The sequence below is a fragment of the Oryctolagus cuniculus genome, chromosome 4 (assembly GCF_964237555.1).
Source record: "Oryctolagus cuniculus chromosome 4, mOryCun1.1, whole genome shotgun sequence".
Classification (NCBI taxonomy): Eukaryota; Metazoa; Chordata; class Mammalia; order Lagomorpha; family Leporidae; genus Oryctolagus; species Oryctolagus cuniculus.
In genome coordinates this window covers 168,925,402-168,941,814 of record NC_091435.1, presented here as the reverse complement: position 1 = coordinate 168,941,814, position 16,413 = coordinate 168,925,402, and the positions used below count along the sequence as shown (strand labels likewise).

The 16,413-nt window shown below is 55.0% G+C and overlaps 1 protein-coding gene across 2 annotated transcripts in view; it reads right to left on the bottom strand.

The window, feature by feature from the left end:
* Positions 1 to 15,428, bottom strand: part of CMTM8 (CKLF like MARVEL transmembrane domain containing 8) — a 93,417-nt gene extending 77,989 nt beyond the window's left edge. Inside the window, exon 1 of one of the 2 annotated variants that reach the window (XM_002716247.5) lies at positions 14,986 to 15,428. In XM_002716247.5, coding sequence (XP_002716293.1) covers positions 14,986 to 15,132 — 147 coding nt within the window. In that variant the 5' untranslated portion in view covers positions 15,133 to 15,428. The remainder of the gene's footprint in view (positions 1 to 14,985) is intronic. The other variant, XM_051818533.2, reaches the window with a different exon arrangement.
* Positions 15,429 to 16,413: the final 985 nt, after the last annotated feature.

The window sequence follows — 16,413 nt, the reverse complement described above, 5'->3', positions numbered from 1 at the left end:
AAGAATTTTTGGAAATGAAAGAAAAATTACGAGGTACTGAAGACAGTCTAATCTCTCCTAGACCCCTGGATTGAATAAAAATTCCTTTAAAGGGGAAAACAAAGAAAAAAATGCAGGATATAAAAATCACCCTGACTGAAACCAGAGTTGAGTATCCATTACAAAAAAGTGGTGAGGAAAGCAGAGAGACACACATGGGTAAAGTTTGCAAATATGACCCCAGAGATGGGGAGAAATTTCCAAAAGCTCCTGGAGAGAAAAAAGATCATTCAGTTACTTACAAAAGGGAAGGTGAACCCGGTTCACAGGGCGGTGAGCTGGCAGGCCAGGGAAAACCAGACCTCTGAGTACACTGTATGCAAGTTAGAGTTTACAGCAGGAGATGCAAATGTTGCAGTCTGGCCACAGACATCTGCGAAGGGGGCTCCAGGTCTCCCTGAGGACACTCTGCTCGCCCAGGGCCTGGGAGAGACCCCGACACGACTCCGCAAACTCTAAGCAGGGGCTGAACAACCTTCTTCCACTCCCAACCCCATCAACCCCGCCTGCCCGCCATCATCTATTTCACCTCTGATGGCATCCCACCTCCGGCTTGTCGCTACGTTCCCGTGGGTAATATAATAGCAGAAGGCGGCCGGCATGGGGTGGCTATCCCTCACTGTCCTTTACCTGGCAACTAAGGCTATGGGAGCCACAGCCATGAGTGATCAAGCCGGGAAGGCACATGGCTAGGACTAGGTAGCAAGTGTTCAAACATTCTGGCAAAGATTTTAAAGTAACTTGAAACAAAATGGGAATACAATTTATAACTTTCTGTCAGTAAGAGAAACCAAGAATTCTAAGTAAGTTATCACAATCAATATGAATGTGTTAAATTCCTATATTGAAACAAATTCTCATTCTGTGTATAGAAATAAAATGCCCCCTGCATGATGGCTATAGAAGATGTACTCAGAACAAGATGACAAAGAAAAGTTACAAAATAAAAGGAAGGCTGGGTGCCTGGCACAGCAGTTCAGACGCCACTTGGAACACCCATATCCCACAGTGGAGGACCTGGATCTGAGTCCCAGCTCCACTCCTGACTCCAGCTTCCTGCTGAAGTGCACCTGGGAGGCAGCGGGTGATGGCTCAGGTACCTGGGTCCCTGCCACCCACGCAGACTGAGTGCCTAGTTCCAACTTCTGCACCGCCCAGCCCTGGTCACTGTGAACATTTAGGGAATAAATCAGCAGATGGGAGCTATCTCTCTGCTTCTCTCTCTCTCTCTCTCTCTCTCTCTAAGCCTTTAAGTGAGTATGTTCACTTTTAAAATATAAATTTAAAAAAAGAGGATATTTCCCTTTTGGGGAGATGAAACATTTGGTCCTAGTTAGGAGTGGCAATTGGACAACATTTTAAATGTCCTCTCAACTGTTCATTTTAAACTGGTTCACTCTGTCATGTGACCCTCACTTCAGCTAGGAGACAAAGGGAGAAGGACAGAAATACCAAGACCGTGTAGACACCCGTACGTGCACAGAGAAAGATCTGCAGAAAGGCGAGGGAGGTGGCATCAGGGCAGTGCACAGCAGAGCAGGCAGTGAAGGAGGACAGGTGAACAGAGACTCACCGTTTCTTTTCATTCTCTATAGAAGTGACTTGGGGCCGGCGCTATGGCACAGCAGGTTAAGCTGCCATCTGCAGCACTGGCATCCCATAGGGGCACCAGTTCGAGTCCTGGCTGCTCCACTTCCAATCCAGCTCCCTATTAATGCACCTGCGAGAGCAGCAGAAGATGGCCCAAGTCCTTGGGCCCCTGCATCTGTGTGGGAGACCCAGAAGAGGCTCCTGGCTCCTGGCTTCAGATCGGGGCAGCTCCAGCCATTGCAGCCATCTGGGGAGTGAACCAGCAGATGGAGGACCTCTCTCTCTGTCTCTACCTCTCTCTGTAACTCTGTTTTTCAAATAAATAAATAATAAATCTTAAAAAAAAAAATGGTACCGTGGGGCCAGCACTGTGGCACAGTGGTTTAAGCCAACACTTGCAGCACCTGTATCCCATGTAGGCACCTGTTCGAGATCCTGCTGCTCCACTTCTGATCCAGCTCTCTGCTAATGCACCTGGGAAAGCAGCAGAGGACAGCCCAAGTCCTTGGGCCCCTGCATCCATGTAGGAGGCTGGAAGAAGCTCCTGGTCCCTGGCTTTGGCCTGACCCATCCCTGGCCATTGCAGCCATTTGGGGAGTAAACTGGTGGATGGAAAGTCTCTCTCCGTCTCTCCTTCTCTATCTCTCTAATTCTGCCTTTCGAATAAATAAATTAAAAAAAAAAAAAAGAAAGAAAGAAAGAAAGAAAGAACAGAAATGGTGCGGGGTGATTAGCTATCCCTACCTCACCCCATATACAGAATGAACTCAAAAGGAACGCCACACACATAAGTGAAAGATCTCAAACTATGAAGCTCTTAGAAGAAAATATAAATCATTCGGCCAGGGCTGTGGTGCAGCAGGTTAATGCCCTGGCCTGAAGCGCCGGCATCCCATATGGGCGATGGTTCGAGACCCAGCTGCTCCACTTCCGATCCAGCTCTCTGCTATGGCCTGGGAAGGCAGTGGAGGGTGGTCCAAGTCCTTGGGCTCCTGCACCCACATGGGAAACCAGGAGGAGGCTCCTGGCTCCTGGCTTCGGATCGGCGCAGCTCCGGACATTGCAGCCAATTGTGAACCAGCGGATGGAAGACCTCTCTCTCTGTCTCTACCTCTCTCTACAACTCTGTCTTTCAAGTACCTGGGTTCAGTACCCGCCTCCAGCTTCCTGCCAGGGCTGACCCGGGGAAGCAGCAGTGATGGCTCAAGCAGATGTGTTCCCGCCATCCACAGGGGAGACCTGCAGAGTTCCTGGCTCCTGACTTCAGCTCCGCCCAGCCCTGGGCACTGTGGGCATTTGGAGAGTGAATTAGCAGATGTAACTTAGCTAGCTAGCTGTCTCACTCTCTCCCTCTCTCCTCCAAATAAATAAATAAAAAAACACAGACTGGACATTTTCTCTAGTAGATTTTTTTAAATGTTTATTTATTTGAGAGGCAGAGTTAGAGAGAGATAGAGATAGAGATAGATAGAGACAGACATAGAGAGGTCTTCCATCCACTCATTCACTCCCCGAATGGCCATAATAGCCGGAGCTGGGCCAATCCAAAGCCAGGAGCCAGAAGCTTCTTCTGGGTCTCCCACACGGGTGGGACCCAACTCCTTGGGCTGTCTTCTGCTGCTTTCCCAGGTGTATTAGCAGGGAGCTGGATTGGAAGTGGAGCAGCCAGGACATGAACCAGCACCCATATGGAATGCCCACTACACCTCAGTGCTGGTCCTGTCTAGCAGTTAAAGATACAGCTTGAGAGACCAGAGCTGTGGCACAGCAGGTAAAGCCACAACCTACAACATAGGCATTCCATATGGGTCCTGGTTCATGTCCCGGCTGCTCCACTTCCAATCCAGCTCTCTGCTATGGCCTGGGAAAAGCAGCAGCAGATGGCCCAAGTGCTTAGACCCCACATGGAAGACCTGGAAAGAAGCTCCTGGCTCCTGGCTTTGGCCTGGCCCAGGCCTGGCTATTGTGGCCATCTGGTCAGTAAACCAGCAGAAGGAAGAGCTCCCTTCCCCTCCCCCTCCTCTCCTCCCCCCCCCCCTTTGAAAGGAAGGAAGGAAAAGATGCCCACATCCCATAGTGCAGCGCCCGAGTTTGAGTTCTACTGGACTTACTGGCGATTCCGGCTTCCCGCTAACGCACACCCTGGGAGGCAGCGGACAATGCCTGAAGCACTGGCTCTCTGCCACCCATGGGGAGACCTGGATGAGCTTCCGACTCCTGACCATGGCCTAGCCCAGCCCCAGGCTGTTGCAGGCAACAGGGGAGTGACCACCAAACGAGAACTCTCTGCCTACCTGTCTCTGCCTCTGCCTCTCTTTCAAATACATTAAATAATTAAATAATTTTTAAAAAAAAGAATGTCACAAGAAATTAATCATTGATGAGGAAAGGCAATGTATCAGGTCTCAGCAGGAAGCCAGGCACATTCAGATTGGGTAATCCGAGTAGAGCTTAACAAAGGGGTCATTTATAAAGCAGGGGACAGGAGAACCACAAGCGACAGTCCAGGGCAGAAGGGACAGTGAGAGCTGGGGAAACAGCCATGGGAGAGACCCAGCCAGCCTGCTGAGCCCCAGCAGGGAGCTGTCCCCTCCCCTCGCCTGGGAGCCTCCCACAGGTGTCAGGGCAGGCCAGAGGCGGGGGCGGGGCCTTGCCACAGTGCACACCTCAGTGGTGGTGATGGGACATGTGGCAAAGGGTCACAAACGGTCACAGGAGGGAGGAGGAGCGTTTGTCCGCAATCGCTTAGGACTCCTGCAACAGTCCACGCTGCTACCCACCAGCCATGAGGCAATGCTCCGTGGCAGCGCCCAGCCCTGCATTTCAGGACTTTTAGCATTCCTGGCCTCGAGGGCACTTACAGAAACCCCAACACGGCACACGCCCTGCCCATCTGCTCCCACGGGGGCGTGAGGAACTCACACACCTGCAGGAACCACCGCGCGAGTCCGTTTCCTCCTAATTCTCCCACAGAGACTGGGTGATGGCAGCCACGCTCACTGTTATTCGAAGGGATCAACAAGAGAGCAGTTTGGATTCCAGCTCTCAGGAAACCCGGCGTGCAGGGCTCAACGTTGTTTGCCCGGGACAGTGAGTAAATAAAAGCTTCACATTATGGCATGGTGCTCTAAATCATGGATGAAGTCCATGAAGTCAGCAGAAAGGGCACAATTAACTCAGCCGCTCACAAATGACTTGATCCTTCCAGTACTGTGACAGTCCCAAGCCCACAGCATCACAGCATCCTGCAAGTCACAGGGCAAGCACTGGATTGCTTCTGGCTCATTAGAAAACCTTAAAGGCAAGGAAATGGCGTTACATTGGCACCCCTTGAGTATTTGAGTAGGAACAGCCACTACCACTCGTCCCTGTGAGGAAGCCAGGTAAATAAACAATTTGGGGAAAAACTGTGTTTTCTTTTCCAATGCCCAATTTCAAGCAGGAAGTCAGGTTCTTGGTCATTCTCTCAGTGTTTTGCTTTTAATTAGTTTTTCTTTTTTTAATTTTCACCCATGTTGTAACATTTGACAGTAGTCTATTCTTTTTTTTTTTTTTTAATAAGATTTTTATTGGCTGGCGCCGCGGCTCACTAGGCTAATCCTCCGCCTTGCGGCGCTGGCACACCAGGTTCTAGTCCCAGTCGGGGTGCCAGATTCTGTCCCGGTTGCCCCTCTTCCAGGCCAGCTCTCTGCTGTGGCCAGGGAGTGCAGTGGAGATGGCCCAAATGCTTGGGCCCTGCACCCCATGGGAGACCAGGAGAAGCACCTGGCTCCTGCCATCGGATCAGCGCGGTGTGCTGGCTGCAGTGCGCTGGCCGCGGCGGCCATTGAAGGGCGAACCAACGGCAAAGGAAGACCTTTCTCTCTGTCTCTCTCTCACTGTCCACTCTGCCTGTCAAAAAATAATAAAAAATTAAAAAATAAAAAAGAAGGTTTTTATTTATTTGAAAGACAGTTACAGAGAGAGGTAGAGACAGAGATTTTCTATCCACTGGTTCACTCCCCAGATGGCCGCAACGGCTGGAGCTGCGCCGATCCGAAGCCAGGAACCAGGAGCTTCCTCTGGGTCTCCCAAATGGGTGCAGAGGCTCAGGGACTTGAGCCATCTTCCACTGCTTTCCCAGGCCACAGCAGAGAGCTGGATCAGAAGTGGAACAGCTGGGTCTCGAACCCGCGCCCATATGGGATGCTGGTGCTTCAGGCCAGGGTGTTAACCCACTGCATCACAGCGCTGGCCTCAGTGTTTTGCTTTTATAAGGCAGAAGTAGCACTTTTCTGGTGGCAGGCGTATCTTTTTTTTTTTTTTTTTTTGACAGAGTTAGACAGTGAGGGAGAGAGACAGAGAGAAAGGTCTTCCTTCCATTGGTTCACCCCCCCAAATGGCTGCCACGGCCAGAACTATGCCAATCTGAAGCCAGGAGCCAGGTGCCTCCTCCTGGTCTCCCAGGCGGGTGCAGGTGCCCAAGTACTTGGGCCATCCTCCACTGCCCTCCCGGGCCACAGCAGAGAGCTGGACTGGAAGAGGAGCAACTGGGACTAGAACCTGGTGCCCATATGGGATGCTGGTGCCACAGGCAGAGGATTAACCAAGTGAGCCACAGCGCCGGCCCCGGCAGGTGTATCTTAATCTCAGGAATGGGATAGCAATAGTTCAAAATACACACACGAACCCCCCCCACACACACACACCATATAAAGAACGAGTGGAACTGATATGGGCGAGGCAGGGAGTTGCTGAACAAAGGGTAACAGGCATCCAGCAGGCCCTGCCGCAGCCCTCTACCGCTAAAACCCCACCCCCTTCCACGCCAATTCTGCACACCGACTTCCCACGATGCACCTGAGCCGCCTCCGTTATGCACGAGGCACCACACGAGTAGGTGTGGAATGAGCTCCACATGGAGACTCCATGACAACTTCCCAGAGATCATCAAACGCACTGACCCCACCCAAACTCTACCCACTTGGACACACAAGTAAGACACCACGCCCTGCCCAGTGAGGCCTCCCAACGAGGTCACCCACATCCACCTGTGAGTGTGCACCTGTCCCTTAACCTCTTGAAATACCCCTCCCGCCATTCTCCCACCTTATCTCCATCCCTGCTTTGAAGTCATCTCTTAGGCAGAGACAAGAACTTGGAATAAATCTACTGGGAGTCCCCACTCCACGCAAGTGTCATATTCCAGGCTACGACACGAGGCCGGCATCCCATATGGGTGCCAGTTTAATCCCATTTGCTCTCACTTCAATCCAGCTCCCTGCTAATGGCCTAGAAAAGCAGCAGAGGATGGCCTAAAGAGTGGGGCCCCTGCACCTGCAAGAGAGACCTGGATGGAGTTTCAGGTTCCTGCTTCGGCCTGAACCACCCCTGGCCACATCGGCCATTTGGGGAATGAACCAGCAAATGGAAAATTCTCTCTCTCTCTCTTTCTTTGTAACTCTTTCAAATAAATATATCTTTTTTTAAAAAAAGTATATTTCCTGACATCCAAGAAGTCATCTATTATAAACTACATCCTGATTTAGAGATTAAAACATGAACAAAGAGTATCTTAGAATCAAAACAGGTTATCTCGGGGCCGGTGCTGTGGCGTAGCGAGTAAGACCACTGCCTGTGGTGCTGGCATCCCATATGGATGCCAGTTCAAGTCCCAGCTGTTCCACTTCCAATCCAGCTCCCTGCTATGGCCTGGGAAAGCAATGGAGGATGGCCCAAGTCCTTGGGTCCCTGCACCTGCATGGGAGACCCGGAAGAAGCTCCTGGCTCCTGGCTTCGGATCAGTGTAGCTCCAGTCATTGCAGCCCGTTGGGGAGTGAACCAGCAGATGGAAGACCTCTCTCTCTCTCTCTCTCTCCCTCTCTCTCTCTGTCTCTCCTTCTCTCTGTGTACTCTGACTTTCAAATAAATAAATAAATCTTTAAAAAAATTTCACGGTATCTCATTTTTAATTTTAAGAATTTATCCAATTTAAAAAAAGTACAAAGTGCTTCCAAAAGTTTGTGGTGCAGCAGGTAAGACAGCCGCTGGAGTGCCTGGGTGCCTGGGTGCCTCGGTGCCTGGGTGCCTGAGTGCCTGGATGCCTGGAGTGCCTGGGTGCCTGGGTGCCTGAGTGCCTGAGTGCCTGGGTGCCTGGGTGCCTGGGTGCCTGGATGCCTGGAGTGCCTGAGGGCCTGGGTGCCTGGGTGCCTGGGTGCCTGGGTGCCTGGGTGCCTGAGGGCCTGGGTGCCTGGGTGTCTGAGTGCCTGGGTGCCTGGGTGCCTAAGTGCCTGGGTGCCTGGGTGCCTGGGTGCCTGGAGTGCCTGGGTGCCTGGGTGCCTGGGTGCCTGGGTGCCTGAGTGCCTGGAGTGCCTGGGTGCCTGGGTGCCTGGGTGCCTGGGTGCCTGGGTACCTGGGTGTCTGGAGTGCCTGGGTGCCTGGGTGCCTGGGTACCTGGGTGCCTGGGCACATCCTGGCCCCACTCCCTTTCCCAGCTTCCTGCTAAAGCACACACCTGGGGGGCAGGGGTGACAGCTCACCCACACGCGAGACCCGGATGGAGTTCCCGGCTCCCGGCTTCACCCCGCTTGCTGGGCGTATTTGGAGAGTGAACCAGCAGATGTGAGCGCCATCATTCTCCTCTGCCTCTCAAATAAATAAACAAATTTAAATTGTGAAAGAAAACTTTATGGAAAATTAAATTAAAACATAATTTCATTTTAGCACAAAAAAAATGAAATCCATACAAACAGGCAGTCTTGAAAGTCTGGGGGGACAGGGGGGCATGTGGGACAGCAGGTGAACCACTGCCTGGGACACCCACACCCTGTACCAGAGTCCCCGGGTTCAAGCCCCAGCTCTGGCTAATGTACACCCAGCAGGGGTGGCTCAGGTAATTGAATTCCTGACACCTACGTGGATCTCCCCACCTGTGATTTCAAGCTGGCCCCACCCAGGCTGATGTGGGCATTTAGGAAATAAACAGCAGCTGGAAGATCTGTATCAGTCTCTCTCTCTATGTTTCTTTGCCTTTCAAGTAAATAGTTTTCTTAAAAGTTTGTGGAAAATGAATATTATGAAAAAACTATGCATAGACAGCAAATTGTTTTGCACCAAAACACACTTATCTTTCTATTCCACTGTTCCGTGAACTTTCAAAAGTATCCTTATGTGTTTAACCTAATAGATTTGTGCTACTACTGATGACAATTTAAACCAGTAGAACTTAGAACCGGTGCCATAGTGTAGCGGGTAAAGCCACCGCCTGCAGTGCTGGCATCCCATATGGGCGCCTGTCCGAGTCCCGGCTGCTCCACTTCTTTTTTTTTTATTTATCTATTTGACAGGCAGAGTGGATAGTGAGAGAGAGAGAGAGACAGAGAGAAAGGTCTTCCTTTTTGCCGTTGGTTCACCCTCCAATGGCAGCTGCGGCCGGCGCACCGCGCTGATCCGATGGCAGGAGCCAGGTGCTTATCCTGGTCTCTCATGCGGGTGCAGGGCCCAAGCACTTGGGCCATCCTCCACTGCACTCCCTGGCCACAGCAGAGAGCTGGACTGGAAGAGGGGCAACCGGGACAGAATCCAGCACCCCGACTGGGACTAGAACCCAGGGTGCCGGCACCACAGGTGGAGGATTAGCCTATTGAGCCACGGCGCCAGCCCTGCTCCACTTCTGATCCAGCTCTCTGCTGTGGCCTGGGAAAGCAGTAGAAGATGGCCCAAGTGCTTGGGCCCCTGTACACATGTGGGAGACCAGAAGGAAGCTCCTGGCTCCTGGCTTCAGATTGGCACAGCTCTGGCCGTTCCAGCCAATTGGGGAGTGAATCAGCGGATGGAGGACCTCTCTCTCTGCCTCTCCTTCTTTCTCTGTGTAACTTTGACTTTCAAATAAATAAATCTTTAAAAAGAAAAATAAAGGTTATCTTAAAAAAAAAAAAGTTTGGGGAAAACGACCTGATAACACGTCACAAAATCTTAAAATGTGCACACCCATGGGCCCAACAATTCCACTCTAAGAAGCTTTCCCTCGAGAAAAACCGCTGCGCAAATGTGGAAAGACAAAGGAGGCCGTGACAGCACTGATTATACGAGAAACAGCACGTACTGTACACTCTACTGCAGGAGCAGGACTGAGGAAGGCCAGCAAGGGATGTCCTTACTGTCGGCAGAAACTGTAACCACTCAGGAGACACACACCCCGAGAAGCGCCCATGGCACAGAATACAAGAAGCAGGCCGCAAATCAGCATGAAAAAAAGAATCACAGGCATATACATGCGTAGGGGAAAATACAAAGTTTTAGAACTGAGAAAATGGAGAGAGACAAAGCAAAAAGAAAGTCCCTCTCCTCGAGGTGAACGTGTTTCCCTCCTGGAGAGAACACACCAGGCGCCGGTGCTAGGGAGGAACACACACTGGTCCCTGTGGTATTTCCAGTCTCTGGGGAGAAAGCAGGTTCTGTGGGCTTCCAGGGAGAGGTGGGGGGAGCGAAGACTCGAATAAAACTGAGGATCGCTAAAGGACGGCAGATGGATACTTCCAACATTCCGAAGAACAAGAATTTCCAACCAACCATCAGTCTATTCATTACGTGCAAGTCTGGGGGCCGCCGCCGCGGCGGCGGAGAGGGTAAAGCCTCTGCCTGCAGCGCCTGCCTCCTACGTGGGTGCTGGTTCGAGTCCTGGCTGCTCCACTTCTGATCCAGCTCCCTGCTACTGTGCCTGGGAAAGCAGCAGCAGATGACTCAAAGGCCCCTGCACCCACGCGGGAGATCCGGAAGAAGCTCCTGGCTCCTGGCTTCGGATCAGCCCAGCCCTGGCTGTTGTGGCCATTTTGGGAGTGAACCAGCAGATGGAAGACCTCTCTCTCTCTGCCTCTCTGTAACTCTTCCTTTCAAATAAACAAATAAATCTTTAAAAAAAAAATCCAAGTCTCAATTTCCATGAGCCCACTAGAAACCTGTGTGTCACTCCAGGTGGCAGAGGAGAGCTCTGGACATGACAGCCTTCAGAGAGACCCAAGCGGGCACAGGCCACCAGGCAGGTGGGGGAGTGTGGGGAGCAACTCGGACTAGACTAAGTTACTGGAATTAAGACTTATTCTATGCATCTGCTCTCCCACAATATGGCGCTGGGAGAGGAGAAACAGCTTCCGCACAGCTGCCTCCAGTTCAACCAATAAACTGTAGGACTTGCTCCTGATTGGAGGAGAGCAGCGTACTCGGCGTGTGGGCAGCCGAGTTGGGATTGGCGGAGGAGGACTATAAAGGAGGAGAGAGACGGCATGCACCAGGAACATCTAAGGGGAACATCTAGCTGAAGGAACACCTGTGCAGCCCCCGAGAAGAGCCGGCCGGCGGTGTGCCGCTCCCCTGTGGAAGTGGGGAATGTGGCCAGGGGGAACTGCCCTTCCACGGAGGTGGAAGGGATAGTAGCCAACCCGGGAAGAACCAGCAGCAAACCCGGGGAGGGCCGAGCAGACGAAAGAACAGCGCAGGGTCCTGTGTCGTTCCTCCACGAAGAGGGGGAGCGACATAATGGTGCCGTGACTCGGATATGAAGCCTAGGCAGGGCTTAGTGTCGTTCCCCCATGAAGACGGGGAGCGACATAATGGTGCCGTGACTCGGATAGGAAACCTAGGACGGATAGGAAACCTAGGAGGGAAGAAGCAGGAAAATACCGGAGAGAGAGACTAGCAAAGAGCCTAGGTGCCGGAAGAAGCTATTGAAAGCCTAGGCAGAGGCTCGGATATGGACTGTGAGAAAGAAGTTAGGATTTAAAGTGAAAGCAAGAAGAAACTTAGACTCAGATACGGACTGCAGGTTGAAAGTGAAAGTGAAACCTATAAGAAACTTAGACTTGGATACGGACTGTGGGGAGAGGCCAGGAGAAATGAGGGAGGAATATTGTTGGAAGAAAACTTAGGGAAACATACCGGGTAGAGAAAAATGTTAGGGAGGATGAAGCCGCGAGTGCAGGCCGAGGCAGAGACGTAAGCCACCTTGGAATTCTTCAAGTCACCCCGGGGAGCAAGAGGCGAAGATCTGGAACCAGAGGCAGAGACGTGGGCCGCCAGGTTGGAATTCGCCAGGTTAGTCTGGGGAACTTGGATTGAATGCTAGTGGCGGAGACGTAAGCTACGCTGTGTGACTCGTGGAGGCTGCCGCGCGCAGAGAGAGCGTGCGGGGCACAAGTAGATAGGGAACGCTGGGCTAGTGCGAGGCCGTGGTGCAGGCACGAAGCCGGGAAGCCGCGCAGATGAGAGAAGCTGGCTGAAGCGGCTCGGAGCCGGAAAGCCGCCGAGAAGCAGCCTCGGGGCGGGCACCGGGAAGCCGCAGGGATAAGAGAAACAGAGGTTTAGAAGTAAAATGAGAGAAATAGGAATGCTGGCAGATAGAAGTAAAATAGGAGAGATAGGAATGCCTGGAGATAGAGAAATGGAGAGAGGTGAGGCCTCCCCTCAACATGGCAATGAGAGAGCTTGGATTCGGTCTGCCTGATTAGGGAGGTGGTGAGCACCTGCGGGCGGCTAGCAGCTTATGCGCCGCAGGTCACCGAAGACAGGCATGAATTAACATCAATAAGGCCTCCCCACAATACCGCAATGAGAAGGCTTGGATTCGGTCTGCCTGATTAAGGCGATAAGCACCAGCAGGCAGCTCGACCAGAGTATGAGCTGCAGGTCACCGAAGATAGGCACGAATCAACACCAATAAGCCTCCCCACAATATGGCAATGAGAAGGCTTGGATTCGGTTTGCCTAATAGGGCTTGTAAGCACCTGCAGGCAGAGCAGAGCATGCGCTGCGGGGCACCGAACACAGGCACGCATCAGCGCCTAAAAACCTCCTCACAACATGGCAAAGAGAGGACCCGGATTCGGTTTGCCTGATTGATAGGACTTGTAAGAACCTGTGGCAACTCTAGCAAGCAGAGCAGAGTGTGTGCCGCGGGGCACCGAAGACAGGCGCGTATCAACGCCAAAAAATAAAAAGAAAGGGGGATCTGTGGGGAGCAACTCGGACTAGACTAAGTTACTGGAATTAAGACTTATTCTATGCATCTGCTCTCCCACAATATGGCACTGGGAGAGGAGAAACAGCTTCCGCACAGCTGCCTCCAGTTCAACCAATAAACTGTAGGACTTGCTCCTGATTGGAGGAGAGCAGCGTACTCGGCGTGTGGGCAGCCGAGTTGGGATTGGCGGAGGAGGACTATAAAGGAGGAGAGAGACAACATGCACCAGGAACACCTGAGGGGAACATCTAGCTGAAGGAACACCTGTGCAGCCCCCGAGAGAGCCGGCCGGCGGTGTGCCGCTCCCCTGTGGAAGTGGGGAATGTGGCCAGGGGGAACTGCCCTTCCACGGAGGTGGAAGGGACAGTAGCCAACCCGGGAAGAACCAGCAGCAAACCCGGGGAGGGCCGAGCAGACGAAAGAACAGCGCAGGGTCCTGTGTCGTTCCTCCACGAAGAGGGGGAGCGACAGGGGAGGGGTTGCTCAGCTAACTGGGAGGAGGGTTGGACATCCAGGGCTGAACCAGCATTTACTACCTGGAGAACTATGACTCAGAAGGAGAGAATGACATCAGGAAGAACAAGGGGAAGCTCCCCCAGGCTGCCGGGTGGCCCAGGGGTGCACAGTGTCTTGGGTGCCATAGGTGAGCTGTTGTTCTAACCCAAACCACCTGATGGCCATGGTGGGAGATGAGTAAGGCATACGCGGGCACTTCCAAGGGCTCATGGGAAAATGGAATTGAAATACAAAGTTATTCTGGTAGAAAGAAAGTCTGGACACAGGGTTCACTCACAACATGCATTGTCCAGGAGGCTTTGAAGACCCCTTGACGTAAAAGGTGGGGGAAGGCGACCCAGGAGAGCCAACACGCCCCACCGTTCAGGCAGGAAGGCAACGGCGCATGCGTACAACTGGGGAGCCCCCGAGGTGTGGCGACAGCGAGGGAGGGAGGCGGACATCTGCAGCAGCACGGCCGGACTCCAACCTGTGCCGAATGAATGCGGACAAAGACTCGGCCCAAGCCGTCATGAGGGCAGCTTTGCTTATGTGCCCGTCTGCGCTTCCAGAAAGTTCCTAAAATCTCAAAGGACACACGCCCACATGCGCTTCTTTCTAGGGATGGCAGCATGGGCTGCCAATATGTCTTCCCTGCACGTTTTCCGAGAAAGTCTGGAACACAGTGCATTCTGAAGATAAATCAGAAAGCAAGAGGCACTGTACTTGATGCCTGCTCCACACGTAGCCAGGGTAGAAAGCCCGCCGTGTCATGTCAGGTTGTTTGCCCTGCCCAAACACAGCCTGCCAACTCCCCTATGCACACAGCAAATATTTGTGGAACTCCTGAAATCCAGGCGCTGGAAGGTGGCTCCAAGGCCTGCAGCTTCTGATTGGGCCCCCTGCCGGGTTCAGCCCAGCCGAGGGGACCCCTGGGGTCCCACTCTGGGTGCACGGATGGAGCGGGTGTGGACCGCGCTCTGGGGCTGCAGGGGCAAGCGAGCGGCCTGCTGGACACGTTTGCCTGAAAGATTCTCAAAGGGCCAGGAGGGCAGCCTTCGGTCACTTCCGCACCGCGACAGCTCCCGCACAAGCTGACCTTCAGCAGCACGCCTGCCGAAAGCAGACTCTGGGACACAGAGCAGAAGGGACGCCCCCGGAGCGTTAAGAGCAGGGCCTGGGAGAGCAAGGTGGGGCTTGGACCCTAGCGCCACCATCCACAGGGGACGGCTCCTGTAGGCATTGCACAAGCGCAGGAGGGCAAGGAACGGGCTGGCCAGGCCGGGTGCAGAGTCTACAGAGGGTGACCCCTACCAGCTGCCGACAGGGCTCCAGACCTTTCTGTCCCAGCAAGGAAGGGGGGGGGGGCTTCTGGGGACACCTCCAGGGGAGAGGGGGAGGCACCCCTCTGCCTCCTTTCTCGCACGCTCTGCACCCACACGGGATGTGCACAGCACCAGGCAGGAGATTTGGAGTTGACGCGCTCAGCAATTTGTCCTGGTTCTCCTCAATGTTCCCTCCGGGGAGATAATGAGGAAAAGCAGGAAGCTGTCTCCTTCCCCCACCCCCCATGCTCAGAACGCTTCGCTTTCAGAGCGGAGCCCATCCGCGTGGAGATCAGGTGAGGGAGGCACCAGGTGTCCCCGTCACCCAGTGCCCACTAAGCATCCCGCAACCAGCATCGGCCACTGCCCACCCACGTCCCGGGGGTCACGGCCGTCTCTCCCAGCAAAAGAGCCCAGGCGGGCTGCACCTCAAGCCCACCTATGGGACCACGCACACTCCGTCCCGAGCAGGACAGCGGGCGGGTGCGCGCACGGGGGCCCACCTGCGCCCGAGCCTCCCGCCCCGGCCCGCCGGACACTCACGATCTCCGCCACGATGAGGAGCCCCGGCGCGGTGCGGAGGAACTCCCGGTCGTAGGCGAAGCTGCTGCTGCTGGTGGAGAAGTTCTCGGCGAAAGAGCTGGCGGTGGTGGTGACCGTGTGCGAGCGCCCGCGCGGCGGCTCCTCCATCTTCGCGCCCCGGCGACCCCCGGCGCGGCCGGGGCTGCGCACGCGGCCCTGCGCCCCCGGGTTGGGGGGTGGGGTGGGGGGGACACCGGCGAGGGGGAGGGGAGCGCGCCGGGGGTCGCCCGCCCGGGCCCGTCCAGGCGCCGCGCGTGTCCCGCGAGCGCGCGGCGCCACCCCCGCTGCTGGGCGCGTGGCTCGGGGGCTGCGCGGGGGCCCGAGGGAAAAGGCGGAGAGCGAGCGAGCGAGCGAGGGGAGGCCGCCGGGCGCGGCGGGCGGCGGAGGCCGGGAGGAGGGGAGGGGGCGTGGAGAGGGGCGGGCGCGAGGCGGGCGGCGCAGGGACCGCCCCGCGGAGGCGCCGCGGGCGGGCGGCCGCCTCACCTGTTGCTGGAGACCCGCGGCGGAAAGGGCGCCCGGGGGTCGCGCCCGAGGTCTCCGAGGGGCTGGGGGCGCGGAGGGGAAAGCTGGGAGGGGGTGGAGGTGGGGGGTCGCAGCCGCCGGCCCGCGCGTCCGAAAGGCTCCGCCCCCTGGGGCCGCTGCGGCCGCTGACCTGTGTGCTTCCACCTGGCCGGGGCCGGGGCCGGGGTGGTGACTTGGGCGGGGCCCCCGCGGCCGCCACCGAGTCCCGGCGCTATTTCCTGCCCCTCCTGTTGGGAACAATTCGAGGAACCCACTTAATCTCTGCGCTCGGAGGGCGAGACGCGTCCAGGCGCTCCCCGCGGCTCCGTGGCGCGAGACGGAGGAGCCCGGAGTGGGTGGCAGGGGGCAGAGGTGCGGGGTCGCTGGTCGGGACGTATCGCCCCCCGTTGCCCCTGGAACACTGGGTCGAGTGGCGCTTGTGACACACCCTGGGGCAGGCGAGCAGCCACGCGCCCTGGTGAGGGAGGCCCCTTGGGAGACCCGCACCGGGACCTGCGCGCTTGCACGGGGCGGCCGTGGGGTCACCGCGTGTGGCCCTGCTTTCCCGGGCCTTGGTCATAGGTCTGTACTGTGCAGGCTCTGGCACGGGGCTTCCGGCCCATCCTCGGTCGAGTCCCTCCTGTTTCGCTAAAGGAACATTGTCTCCGGCACCCACGTCCGGGAAGAGGTGATCCCCTTGGGCCCAAACATAGGGTAGCTTTGGGTCTGCAGAGTAGGCGTCCCGTTCCCCCTGAGCTATTCCAAGCCAGGTTGAAAAAAAAAAAAAAAAAAAAAAGGTGAGAAGGGACATTTCATCTTCCACAAATGTGCAGAGAAGAATGCAAAAACTACGAAGCAGTGACGAGAATGAAACAAGACATTGGCTTC